This window comes from Myotis yumanensis, unplaced genomic scaffold (assembly GCF_028538775.1).
Source record: "Myotis yumanensis isolate MYYU_CA2020_CCGP unplaced genomic scaffold, mMyoYum1.0.hap1 SCAF_17, whole genome shotgun sequence".
NCBI classification, from domain to species: Eukaryota; Metazoa; Chordata; class Mammalia; order Chiroptera; family Vespertilionidae; genus Myotis; species Myotis yumanensis.
Genome location: NW_027223768.1, coordinates 8498403 through 8513106, shown reverse-complemented (window position 1 = coordinate 8513106; position 14704 = coordinate 8498403). Strand labels below are relative to the sequence as shown.

The 14704-nt window shown below is 36.0% G+C and overlaps 1 protein-coding gene across 2 annotated transcripts in view; it reads right to left on the bottom strand.

Annotated features, from left to right (window-relative positions):
* SYCP1 (synaptonemal complex protein 1) overlaps window positions 1-14704 on the bottom strand; it is a 73168-nt gene that overhangs the window by 18259 nt on the left and 40205 nt on the right. For both annotated transcript variants that reach the window (XM_070396238.1, XM_070396239.1), the window contains 8 exons: window positions 13237-13341; window positions 12092-12195; window positions 10628-10745; window positions 9717-9787; window positions 8222-8303; window positions 7367-7429; window positions 5650-5712; window positions 5419-5481 (listed from right to left, as the gene is read on the bottom strand). In XM_070396238.1, the coding sequence (XP_070252339.1) occupies window positions 5419-5481; window positions 5650-5712; window positions 7367-7429; window positions 8222-8303; window positions 9717-9787; window positions 10628-10745; window positions 12092-12195; window positions 13237-13341 (669 nt within the window). The remainder of the gene's footprint in view (window positions 1-5418; window positions 5482-5649; window positions 5713-7366; window positions 7430-8221; window positions 8304-9716; window positions 9788-10627; window positions 10746-12091; window positions 12196-13236; window positions 13342-14704) is intronic.

Here is a 14704-nt window from a genome sequence, read left to right as displayed (position 1 = left end):
CATTTTTAACCTTTGCTTCTGTGAGTCTGACTGTTTTATGTACCTCATGTAAGAGGAAACATGCAGTATTTGTCCTTCTGTGACTGGCTTTTGCTATTGAATTGGAAGTGTTCTTTTTATGTGCTAAATGTTGCATCATCATCAAATATACTAGAGGCCCGGTGCACGACATTTGTGCTCTGGAGGCGGGGGGGGCGGGGGGGGCAGTCTCAGCCCGGCCTCCAACCCTCTCGCAGTCTGGGACCCCTTGGGGGATGTCCGCCTGCCACCTTAGGCAAGCGGACATCCCCTGAAGGGGTCCTTAGCACTGCCATGGAGGCGGGAGAGGCTCCTGCCACCCCCGCTGAGCTCACCAGCCGTGAGACTGGCTTCTGGCTGAGCAGTGCTCCCCATGGGACCGCACTGACCACAAGGGGACAGCTCCTGCATTAAGTGTCTGCTCCCTGGTGGTCAGTGCACATCATAGTGACTGGTCATTCAACCATTTGGTCGATTTGCATATTAGCTTTTTATTATATAGGACTGGAGGCCCGGTGCACAAAAATTTGTGCACTCGGGGGGGAGGGAGGGTCCCTCAGCCCGGCCTGTGCCTTCTCGCAACCTGGGACCCCTTGGGAGATAACGACCTGCTGGCTTAGGCCTGCTCCCGGGTGGCAGAGGGCAGGCCCAATCCCTAGGTGCAGCCCCTGGTCGGGCTCAGAGCAGGGCTGATTGGGGAGTTGGGGCGCCGCTCCCTGTCATGCACAGAGCGGGGTGGATCGGGAGGTTGCGATGCCACCCCTAGTCATGCTCAGGGTAGAGCCGATTGGGGGGTTGGATCACCACCCCATCACACTCAAGGCAGGGTCGATGGGGAGGTTGCGGCGCCACCCCGTCACGCACAGAGCAGGGCCAATCGGGGTTGGGGCACTGCCCCGTCACTCACAGAGCAGGGCCCATCAGGAGGGTTGGGGCTCCGTACCCTGTCACGCACAGAGCAGGGTTGATCAGGGGGCTGGGAGCTCCCCCCCGTCACGCACAGAGCAGGGCCGATCAGGGGGTTGAGGAGCTCCCCCGTCACTCACAGAGTAGGGCCGATAGGGGAGTTAGGGCACCGCCTTCTGTCACACACAGAGCAGGGCCTGTGGGGGGGGGGGGGGGTTGGGGTGCTGCACCCTGTCACACTCAGGGAAGGGCCGATGGGGAGGTTATGGCTCTACCCCGTCACACACAGAGCAGGGCCCGTGGGTGGGGGGAGGGTTGGCGCCACACCCTGTCACACACAGAGCAGGGCCGATCAGGGGGTCGGAGAGCTCCCCCCTATCAGGCACAGAGCAGGGCTGATCAGGGGGTTGGGGTGCCTTCCCCTGTCACAAACAGAGCAGGGTGGATAGGGAGGTTGTGGCCCCGCCCCCTGTCACACACAGAGCCGCAGGGCGATCAGGGGGTTTGGGCGCTGCCCCCCTGTCATGCTGATCCCGGTGCCGGGAGGCCTCGCTGCTCCGCTGATCCCAGTGCTGGGAGGCATATTACCCTTTTACTATATAGGATAGAGGCCTGGTGCATGGGTGGGGGCCGGCTGGTTTGCCCTGAAGGGTATCCTGGATCAGGGTGGGGGTCCCCACTGGGGTGTCTGGCCAGCCTGGATGAGGGGATGATGGCTGTTTGCAGCTGGTCACACACCCTTCAGGGTGGGGGTCCCCACTGGGGTGCCTGGCCAATCTCAGTGAGGGGCTGAGGGCTGTTTTCAGGCTGGCGGGTGACTGAAGCTCCCAACCGCTCCTTTCTTTCTTTTCTTTTTTTTTTTTATTCTGGGCCAGCTTTAGCTCTGAGGCTTGGCTCCAGCTCTTAGGCCTCGGCTGCTGAAAGCAGGTATCTGGTTTGTTTGGGTTCTATAATCGAAACACTGTTTCAACTCCAGCTCTGAGATCCCGGCTGGCTGAAAGCAGGTTTCTGGGGTTTTGTTTAGCTTCTATATTTGTAACAATGTTTCAAACTGCAAGCTCAGAGGCTGGCTGGCAGGCGGGGAACGTTGGCTTCCTCCGTCACTGAAGCAAGTAAGCTTCCTGTTCGCTTCAAGCTGCCTGGCTGCCGGCCGCCATCTTGGCTGGCAGTTAATTTGCATATCACCCTGATTAACCAATGGGAAGGGTAGCGGAGGTACAGCTAATTACCATGTTTCTCTTTTATTAGATAGGATGATTTGCAAATATTTCTTCCATTCTGTGGGTTGTCTTTTCACTCAATAGTGTCCTGATTTCAATGCAATCTCTATCAAAATTCTGCCTTTTTATCAGAAATGAACAAGCTGTCACAAAAAGACAAATACTATATTTTTCTACTTATATGAAGTAAATAGAGTAGTTATAAGTCAGAGAATGGCGGTTGCCAGGAACTATGAGGAGGAGGAAATGGGGAGCTGTTTAGTGGGTATAGAATTTCCATTTTTACGAGATAAAGAGAGTCTTGGGGATTGGTTGCACAATAATGTAAATGAACTGTATAGTTTTTTTTAAAAGGTTAAAATGGTAAATTTTATGTTAATGGGTATTTTACCCCAATAAAAAATAAAGAGGACAGCCCTAACTGGTTTGGCTCAGTGGATAGAGCGTCAGCCTGCAGACTGAAGGGTCCCAGGTTTGATTCTGGTCAAGGGCATGTACCTTGGCTGCGGGCACATCCCCAGTAGGGGGTGTGCAGGAGGCAGCTGATCGATGTTTCTCTCTCATCAATGTTTCTACCTCTCTATCCCTCTCCCTTCCTCTCTGTAAAAAATCAATAAAATATATTTTAAAAAATAAAAATAAAAAAAATAAAGAGGACAAAATACTTGAGTACTTTATAAAGGAAATGTACAAATAACTAGTTTATGAAAAAATGTTCAACACTATTATAACAAATGAAAAATAAAACCACAATGGGATACTACTATACCCATGAGCAGGACCAGCTATATAATTTGCAGAGCTTGATGCAAAATGAAAAGGGGGAACATCTAGTTCATAAATTATTTTAAATTTCAAAATGACAATAATAGAGCAGGAAACTAAGTGTAGGACATTGTATGACTAAACATGAAGCTAGGTTCTGCCCACAAGAGTGGCTGAAACTGAAAAGACTGTCAACACCAAATGTGAGTAGGATATGGACTAACTAGACCTCTCATACATTGCTGTTGGGAGTGTAAAATCGCTTTGGAAAATGATTTGGTTGTTTCTTTAAAAACTAAATATACATCTACTGCCCTAACTGGTTTGGCTCTGTGGATAGAGCGTTGGCCTGCGGACTGAAGGGTCCCAGGTTCGATTCTGGTCAAGGGCATGTACCTTGCTTGCGGGCACATACTCAGTAGGGAAGTGTGCAGGAGGCAGCTGATCAATGTTTCTCTCTCATTGATGTTTCTAACTCTCTATCCCTCTCCTTACACTCTGTAAAAATAAAAATAAAAATAAAAATAAAAATAAAAATAAAAATAAAAATAAAAATATACATCTACTCTATGACCCAGCAACTCTTTTCTAAGATATTTACTTTAAAATGTCCAGCCCTGGCCAGTGTAGCTTAGTGGTTGGAGTGTCAGCCCACTGACCAAAGGGTCTTGAGTTCAATTCCTGGTCAAGAGCACGTACCTAGGTTGTAGATTTGATCCCGGTGGAGGGAGAATAGGGTGGGGGAGTTGGGGTGTCAACCAAACTCTCCCACGGCGATGTTTCTCTCTCCCCCACTTCTCACCTCCCTCCCTTCCACTCTCTCTAAAAATCAATGGAAAATATATCCTCAGGTGAGAATTAAAAAAATAATGTCCAGTGAAAGTCTTGTACAAGAATGTTCATAGAAACTTTACTCATAATGATTAAAAATTGAAAACAATTCAAATGTCCACTAACAGGAAACTAGAAAAACAAATCTGTTATGTTCAAACAGTGAAATGTGACTTGGAAATAATAAAAGACCTATTGATACCTACAGAAGCATGGGTGAATCTCAGAACAGGCTGAGCAAAATAAACCCTTATAACAAGAGAGTATTTGGCATGTTTTCATTTAAATGAAGTTTTAGAATAGACAAGCTACTTTATAGAGAGAAAAAGCAGAATATTGGTTGCCTCTGGGGAGTAGGGTTTAAACTATAAAAGGATATGAAGGAACTTTCTGGGATAATAGAAATAATCCTGTATCTTGATTGTTGTTACATGTTTGTAAAAACATTTGTTAAAGCTCATCAAACTGTATACTCAAAATCATGCATTTTATTACATGTAAATTATATCTCAAGGAATAGGGACTAAGAAAATAAACAAAATAAGACCCTGACATCATGAGTTTACATTCCAGGATTTTAATTTGTTTCCTACAAAGTCAGTAGTTATCAAAACCCTTATGCAGCAAGATAACCATATATGGAGCTTTTATTTATTTTTTTTATTGCTTAAAGTATTACAAAGAGTATTACATGAAGCTTTTAAAAAATGTAGATTCCAAGACTCCACCCCAAACCTGCTCAACCTTAATTTTTAATGTATGGGTAAGGAGTATGAATACATACATATACATACCCACACATACATTTTTAAGTTGCTTAGATGATTTTAACACATATAAATCACAGATGAGCACTCTTATAATTAAAAGGAACGATTCCCACAATCTCAGATGATGTTTGAAAACTGCTACAAGGGAATAAATTTTTTTAAATTTATCTTTATGGTTGAAAGTATTACAGATGTCCCTTTGTTTATTTTTGTGTGGTTTTTTTTCCCATTGACCCCCTCCACACCATACCCATCCCTCCCAAGCCTTCACCATTCTATTGTCTGTGTCCATGGGTTATGCATATATGCATATAAGCTCCCCGGTTAATCACTCCCCTCCCACTCTCCCACCCTCACCTTCCCTCTAAAATTTGTCAGTCTGTTCAATGCTTCTATGTCAGTGGTTCTCAACCTTCCTAATGCCGCGACCCTTCTACTATAGTTCCTCATGTTGTGTTGACCCCCAACCATAAAATTATTTTCGTTGCTACTTCATAACTGTAATTTTGCTAGTTATGAATCGTAATGTAAATATCTGATATGCAGGATGTATTTTCATTGTTACAAATTGAATATAATTAATTAAAGCATAGTGATTAATCACAAAAACAATATGTAATTATATATGTGTTTTCCGATGGTCTTAGGCGACCCCTGTGGAAGGGTCGTTCGACCTCTAAAGGGTCGCGACCCACAGGTTGAGAACCACTGTTCTATGTCTCTGATTCTATTTTATTCATCAGGTTATTTTGGTCATTAGATTCCACATGAGTGAGATCATGTGGTACTGGAGAATATTATGCTAAGCAAAATAAGCCAGTCAGAGAAAGATAAGTATCACAAGGAATAAAATTCTTATATTCTCATCTATTTACTACTATTTTAAAAACAAAAATTATTCCAAATACCTTTATCTCATAAACATTCAGTTGCTTCGTCTCTGCTGTACCCTTTTTTTTTAAGGCCTTATTCTGTTAAAAGTTAAAAATAAACAATTACATTTAGTACCAAAATGATTCAAACTTGCACTACCACCTTACCTAGACTGAAATTACTTCGGGAAAGAAAAGCATTATTCTCTAAAACTGAAGTGAAAAAAAATCTTTTAAAATAATTTGATAATGAGAATCAATACATACCTCCTGTTGGAATTCTTCAATATTCTTGCTTTTAATTTCAAGTTGTTTCCTTAAATTGTTACACTAAAAAAAATGAGAAATTATAATTATTTTATTCAATATTCTAGTCAACATAAGTAATTTTAAACTAATAAAAATATTACATAAATTAATATAGAAGTCACTTCAAAAATCATATTGTTAAATAATCCCATTAATGTCTAAAATCATGTAAATGGGTACAAATTTTACTAACAATTATCTCAATACAAATTTGAAATTTTTAAGAATTCTTAATATACTTAAAGAACATTTGAATTTAACTACTTTAAAAACAATTCCATTTTCATTTCTGAGACCTCTTATACTTATTATCTATAGGGGAGGGAAATAATATAATAGTCTGTCTCCTCCTAACTACATTTTAATTCCTGTTTTAAAAAAATATCAGCTGAACCACTTTTTTTATATCTCACTTTGAGGGACTACTTCACCTGGGTACACATGCAGAATCGGAATAAGAGGTATTAGCCCCCAAAATATTTGGAGTACCATAAAAGCAGCATAGATTTCTAAAGGTTACTACATTACATATACGTAAATCGTTCTAATTTCCACTGAAGTAGAAAGAAATTCCAATGAAAAAAATTTTCATCTCCCACATTAGCACAAAATTCTCCATTACATATTTTTCTTACAACACGCACTGCCCCATCTCACTCTCCCTTCTTTCTGAATAAGCTAATGAAAATTAAAGTAACTTAAATTTTCAATCCTTTTAAATATAAATAATCTCAAAATGTAGGACTAATTAAAATAAATACTTTTGGTAGAATGCCCAGAAATCTTGAAAAGGTATTAAACTATCACGGTTCATTTTTAAGTAAAATAACTCTAATGCAGAGTAATAAAGGATTTTAATCATCCGAATTCTAGGTAGGAAAAAAAATTGGTGTTATTAGAGGCCAGAACTACAGAAAGTGAACTATACTTTCCAGAGGACTACTCTCTCTATAGAAAGTCAGGTTTAGGACCCATGTGTAGTGAGGTACAGAGAAAGAAAAAGTGAATTGGGATGGGCAGCCAACCAGTAAGAACACTTCACATAAATGGAGCAGAAATTTTTCTGCAGTTCTCTTGAGAGATGGGAAAGATGTCTAAGAATGATTTTTTTAAAAAAAATCCTGCCACTCTAAAGATATCCACAACAAATGCAGCTGCACAGAGTATGAAATTTTGCGAAAGAGAAGAGACATCTAAAAAGGAATTTAATGAAACTTTGCTTTTCAAAGCATTGTGCAAAAAAATCCTGAACCCAGAGCCTCTTCAAAGAAACCTACAATAAAAATTCTACATTATTCCTCAAAGCCTTCAAAGGAGAATTGAGATTTATATAAAGGCTGTTAAAAGTGTAAAGGCTGGTCCTAGCCGGTTTGGCTCAGTGGATAGAGAGCATCAGCCTGTGAACCAAAGAGAACTGGGTTTGATTCCAGTCAAGGACATGTATCTCCCAGCCTGGACCCTCCTCCCGGTTGGGGTGCACGCAGGAGGCAACCAACCAATGTATTTCTCTCACATCCATGTTTCTCTCTCTTCCTCTCCCCCTAAAAATATATTCTCAGGTGAGGATTAACAAAACAAAACAAAAAAAAGTGTCAAGGTTGGCCCTAAAGAATCTAATCATACATATGTTGTTACAAAGTCTCTACTTCCAAACATGTTTGCAATTTGATACTACCTTGTTTTCTAATATCTTCATTTGTTTATCTTTTTTTAAAACTTCACATTCAAGACTTCGAACCTAAAAAATAATATTTGACATCAGATTTAAAATGTTAACAGAATTACTATTTTCTTCTACAAGTACCTTTTAGAAATGGAATTATAAAACTCAACCTTTTGTTTCTACAAAAATATTTATCAGGCCCTGGCTGGTTTTGCTCAGTTCATAGAGCATCAGCCCTCAGACTGGCAGACTGAAGGGTCCTGGGCTGGATTCCAGTCAAAGGCACATACCTTGGTTGCAGGCTGGATCCCTGGCCCTGGTCGGGGTCTTTTCTAAAGACCTTGATCCTATCTCAACTTACTAAATCATTTCCACCAAAGCACAAAATGAACTTATTACTCAATTTATCAGTATCTTATATATCCTATATAATAAAGAACTAATATGCTAATTAGACCAGATGGCAGAATGACCTTCCAGAACGACCACTGGGGGGGTGGGGCTGGGGCTGCTAGGCAGTCGGGGCTGGGGGCTGCAAGGACCGAGCCCCTTGCACAAATTTCATGCACCGGGCCTCTAGTATTCTATATTACTAAAGCATAAGCCATTTATTTAGCCTAAAAATGTAAATCAACATTAAATATTGAGCATTTATAAAAGAAATTTAGAATTATACTACTTTCTTCTAGATATAAACTATGCAAAATAACCAAACTCTGCCCTATATTTTAAAATTCAACAGCCTATAAAAGTCCCTAGTTAACTAGTTACTTATTCAACAGTATATGACACCATTTTTTTAGATATGTGGTATTGCTTTTATGATTAGAAATTTTGTGATATGATTTATTATAAAATATAACATACGTTTTCCTCACTCTTGTCCAATTTACATTTAACTTCATCTCCTTTCTGCTTTAGTTCTTCTCTCACAGATTCCAATTCATTCCTTAAAGGAAATAGAAGAGTGATATTGAGATAAAACTTATATTTTCATTTTATTCCCTTTCTGAATTTCTAAAATGATTAACTATTAAACTTTATTGGTTTATATTTTCATTTTGCTGGGTAGTTTTTCATGCCTTAATACAAAATAGGCACAATTCACTCTCATATTTAAATTACACATTTATTTTGAAATTAATTATCTTATTTTTCTATTTAAAAAACTCCTGGAAAGAAATGCTTGTTCCTAATTTAAGTCAAGATATCACTTTACTATTTTCTTAGTCATAAATCAGTCATTATCCTGAGACATAGTCATAATTTTATTAAAATAAATTAGATACATAAATACAAGTGATTTTAATGAAAAACTACATGACTGAGAAATCTGCATACACATATACCCTTATATATGTAACAGAGTATCTCTAGAAACATACACAGGTAAGAGTGATACCTCTGGAGAGAGAAACTGTATAGCAGAGACAAAGGCAAGAAAGATAGTTTTCTTCCCCCATGTGTTCCTTTGTCCTTTTGACAAAATAATATTAAATACTTTGTATTTCTCTTCTAAATTTTCTGGTTTACAAAAGATATGTCCTTTTTGCTCAATTTCTTCATTGAAATAATTATTCCTCTGACTCAATATGATTCTACTTACTTGAAATTTATCCTATCAAATTCAAAATAAGAAAAAGATCTTTATGTGCTAAGATGTTTACTACAGTATTATTTATGATAGTTAAAAACTGCAAAATATAAATATCCAAAAATATAAAGGACTAAAAGTAAAAAATGTCATACCCATTTGATTAAATGGTATATAGGCATTACAATAGATGATTGTGAAAATGTCTGAAAACATGGCTAATGCTTAAAATAATATTTTTTATTTCTCTTCTAAATTTTGACATATGATTAGTGTATCTTCTTAGTTAATAATAAATACTAGCCGAAACCGGTTTGGCTCAGTGGATAGAGCGTCGGCCTGCGGACTGGAGGGTCCCAGGTTCAATTCCGGTCAGGGGCATGTACCTGGGTTGCGGGCACATCCCCAGTAGGAGATGTGCAGGAGGCAGCTGATCGATGTTTCTCTCTCATCGATGTTTCTAACAGATCTCTCCCTTCCTCTCTGTAAATAATCAATAAAATATATTTTAAAAAAATAATAATAATAAATATTAGAAAGCTATGATGCTTTAAAATTAATGTGTCTAATCTCACTATTTCAACACTGAGTATAAAATAAACATTATTACAACTTTATTTTTAAGCAGAATTCCAAAGCAGTAATTTAAGTCTAATTTTTACTTTATATTATATTCAATATAAGTTTAATCTAAATTAACTATAATAAATAGAAAAGAATACTAAAATCTTTGCTAGACAAAAGAGGCCGCCAACTCATTAGTCTTGCCTTAATTGTGTTTCTGTTTCTTCCAGATTTTGTATTTGTTTCAATGTTCTTTCTTCTTGCTTTTTGATATTCTAAAGAAATATTCAATATTGTTTATATTAATTATCCTGTTGCAACAAAAATAAAATTGAAACTAATATTTAAGACCTTTATCTGTCAGCATAAAATTCATTTAGTGATATATATATATATATATATATATATATATATATACACACACACACACACACACACACAAAGAGAATGGCCTAATTTGCATAGTTCCACACTATTTTTCCAGACTTCATTTCTTTAACAATCTCTACTCAGCAGCTAACAAAACAAGTCTTATTTACTGTTTCCCAATGATAATTTGAGACATATCCTTTATTTATACTGCTGTGGCTTTTAGGAACGTGTTCCCACTCACTATTACCTACTGAACTCATAATTACTCATCTTTTAGGCTAAAATCAATGCTACATTCTCTCTGAAGCCTTCTCTTCCACCAAAGCAGAAGTGATCCTGTGGATGCGGATAACACTTTGTCCCCAAAACAAGACATATACTATTTTATTTAAGCTATTTGAGCAGTTTTTTTTCTATTGAGTTATAAGCTCCTAAAGAGGATGACCTTTAATTCATCACCATATCCTCCACAGTGTCTCATATGATTTACTTAATAAATACTTGTTGAATACTTTATACAAATCTTGATGCTTAAAATTAACTTTATCATTGGGTAACCTCTATATTCTGTTGCTCATCATCACCATGTAAGATCAGTATGTATACTTTTCTTCTAAAACAAAGTATCAGCTCTAAGATAATTAGACTTTTAAAGCTGAAAGAATCTTTAGATGTCATTATTCTAACTCCCTAATTTTACAGGTAAGAAAATTAAGTCATTGGTTCTTTCTTTTTCAACTCACATTAATATCTTCTTGCTGTTTATTAAGTTCTAAGGCCATTTTACTTGTTTCTTGTGCTAGTTCTTTGTTCTCCAATGAAAGCTTGTTGCAGCTTGCAGTTAGTTCAGTATTCTTAAGCCTATTTTTAAAAAATTTGTCATATCAACATATTTAAGTATGAAATTATATGATGTGAAATTTACTTCATAATAACCTTAGAGGAAAGCAGGGATTATAACCTAGGGTTATAAATTAAGTAAGGTTGGCCACTACTTAATTTCTTAAGCTGGGTGATAGGTACATGCTGGTTTATTACATCTCTACTTTGTACATGTTTGAAATTTTTCTATAAGTTTTTCATGTCATATATTTCTTTGCATACTCCCCACAACATTACCCCCCATTACTTTTCCACAAATTTTACAGGGTATATATTTTTCATATAATTTTTCTTTCTAACAGACTGTCTCTTAGAAACTGTTTCAAGCTCCTGATGATTTGATTAAAGTAATATATGAGGCATGACCTATTTTAAATTAAAATAAAGAAACTAGGTTTAATCTTTGTGCAGATATTTAAACTGCTCCTATACTAGGCCTCATATGCTCTACACTGGAAGAGAGATTACTGCTGTTATTGGTTGCAGCAAGGATCAGTTTTAAATGAAGGGGAATGTGTGGCTCTAGGAATGATTTCAGGAGCACCTATTATCTCCTACTACTTTAATGGAAATTCATCAAAAAATAGATAAAAGTTTTCATTAAAAAGTGAAAGGTTGAAAAAGCAAATAAACTGAAGATAACAAATTTATACCAAAGCATAAATAAGTAATCAGCCTATTTATTAAAAGGGATTTGGCTAAAAAACTTCATCCAGAACCCCTAAAAAAGTACTGTTGAAATTATATCAGAAGGAGGGAATGAGAGCTGAAAGAAACAAGATCCTGAATAAACTGTTTACTTCTCATTTTTATATAGAGCTGAGAAGCAACCAAAAAGAAAAAAATCATGCTCACCACTAGATTGGCTACTTGAGTTTACTTCTCTATAAATAATAACACAATAATTTTTTCCTCTCACTTTTTCTCAAAATTAAACTTACTGAGTAGGTAAATCATTGGATAATGTAAGAAATGAATTTGTATTTTGTCACTGGCATTTCATCAATTCAAACCTATGAAATAATTTAGCAAATCAATCAAAATAACTAGTTAGAACTGCAATTAATGGTTTTTTCCTAAGAAACCAACTATCTCTAAGAAAAGGAATATATTGATCTTAAGCAGTTCTTAACTTCGTGATGAACTCTTTATATAAATGATATGTACTTCCCTTAGCAATAAAGTTAATAAATTATTTTTATCTTTAGGAATAAAATACAACTTTAAGCTTATTCAAATAAATATTGAACTAATTCACTTATTAAATACTAGAAAACTTAGTAATTGAATACATAAGCTATTTCATAGATAGATAGAAAACATACTTCTCATTTTCAAGCTCAGTTTTCAGTTCTTTAACCTGTTTTGAATACTGTTGTTCACTTGTGGCAATGGTAGTTAATTGAATTTCCAAATCATGTACTTTTTTCTGAAAAGTAAATGTGTATAACCATAACAAATGTTTTTACAATTTTCTCATTTAAAAAACTTGGTCACTCTATGCAAGTAAGTCATTTATTTGGCAAAATTGTTAAGAATATATCAAATTTTTTAAATTTAAGTAGATTCAGTGCCATAACTATTATAATTTAAAACAATGAGCAATGACAAATGTAATATAAGTAATTTCATCTTGATATTCTGAAGCTCAATCAGTAAAATTATATTTACACATTTTAAAAAATTTTTGTCACTTTTACTCTACCAAATAATTTCAATTAAAATGCTATAGCCCAGCCGGCATGGCTCAGTGGTTGAGCGTCAATCTAAGAACCAGGAGGTCAGGGTTTGATTCCGGTCAAGGGCACATGCCAGGGTTGTTGGCTCAGTCACCAGTGAGGGGCATGCAGGAGGCAGCCAATAAATGATTCCCTCTCATCACTGATGTTTCTATCTCTCTCTCCCTCTCCCTTCCTCTCAGATATCAATAAAAAATATTTTAAAAAATAAATAAATAATATTAAATAAAATGCTATAATATTAAGAAGAAACATTAATTAATAAAATCAGCGTCTTAAATACTAAGCTGTTATAATTATAAAAAGATAGTTATAATGCTGTTATGGACTGAAAACAAACTTTTTCAAATAAATGACATTCTAAAATTATAACATGAGCACTATAAAAACTACTGTAAACTAAGAACTTAATAAAGGCTAACTTTTAAATGTATTGATTAATAAATACTCAAGGTATCAAGAAATGTAATTGTTACAACCATGGCATTGTGTACATACTATTGGTACCTTAAATATTGACCTTTCTCTCCCACATTATATATACCTTGGAGGTTTTCTAGATGTGTTTTAAATCAGTCATTAGCATATTTAATGTAGCAGGAACACATACTTTAAAAAGAAATCTTGTGAAGAAACCTTTCACAAAGATAATGGCTACACTATAATCTATTCTGTAATCTGTACTCTACTAACAAAATATGTGAAAGAAAAATGTATCCTTTAAAACAAACCTCTCTGGTTTGAAGAACACCGGTTAGTTCTTGTTCTGTTCCTTTTAATTCTTCAACAATCTTCTCAAACTGTTTCTTTTCATCTAAAAGCTTTTGGTTTTCTGCCTATTTAAAAATATTAACAAATCATGACAATTAAAGCACACACATATTCAAAATAATCAAACTTCCTAAATAAAGTTGGGAAGACATAATGAGTTTCTCTTTGGCTAAAAATTTTTTTAAAAGAAACGTTTGGCATTATTAAGTAAATTCCAAAACTAAGTATGATGACAGGATTTAATGGACAGAGCCCTGGAATTTTCTTATTTAAAAAAAAATCATACAGGCCATCTGAAGTCAAATCTTAATTTATGTATAAATCACTCCATTTTATTAGCATTTATTAGCCATTCACTATTCTATCAATCCTATTTATCCTTATTATTGCACAAAAATGTGCTTTACTATAACTTTCATGCAATAGTCATTATTCTGCCTTCCTTAATCACGTAAAAGTCCAATTCCTCTTTCACATGATAACTAGTAAATTTTTAAATATTTACTCCCTAACTTTTCTCTTAACTATTCTAAAATCTTTAAGAATATTTTCATTCTTCCTATGAAACAGTTTTAATTTACATCATTCCATCAGGATGGGCTCACTTTAATATACCATCTTAACACATTGCAGGCGGATCACGAGCATTCTCATGTTTTCATATTAATCAGTGTTTTACATAAATGTAAAAGGCACGCCCATTGCATTTTGAAGTTATTTATTACATGTTCTTACAAACTAATATCTTTTTAAAGTATGATACTTTGTAAAATGTTTTCTGTACTCTTTCTAGAAACTTATCTGGCCACTGGGTAAAGCGAGCAATAAAACTACTGGTGCGCAATGTGTTAAGTAATGTGCCAAGAATTGAATTCATCATTCTAGACAACCAAGGGTCAGCAAACACAGCCCACAGACCAAATCCACCACTGCCTATTTTTAATAAGGCATTACTGTAATATAGCCAATTTATTTGTTTACGTATTATCCATGCCTGTTTTGCCCTATTAACATCAAAGTTGAATCACTTCAACAGAGACCACATGGCTCACAAAGCATAAAAATTTACTAAAAGGATAACAGGGAATATTATAAATAACTCTATGCACAGAGGTCTGACAACTTCAGTGAAATGTATTAATTCCTCAAAAACCACCCAAGATAAAGCAAGTAACCAGAGTAGTTCTATAACAATGAACAAATTTCTATGTCCAGATGATTTCACTGGAGAATTCTACCAAATGTATAAAGAAAAAATAACACTAATTCTACACAATCTCTTTAGAAAATAGAAATGAAAGAAAAGCTTCCCAACTCATTTTATGAGACCAGCATTAGCCTGATTCCAAAAGCAGACAAAGACAATCAAAGAAAAGAACACTACAGGCAAATAGCTTTTGTTAACACAAAAACAAAAATGTTCAACAG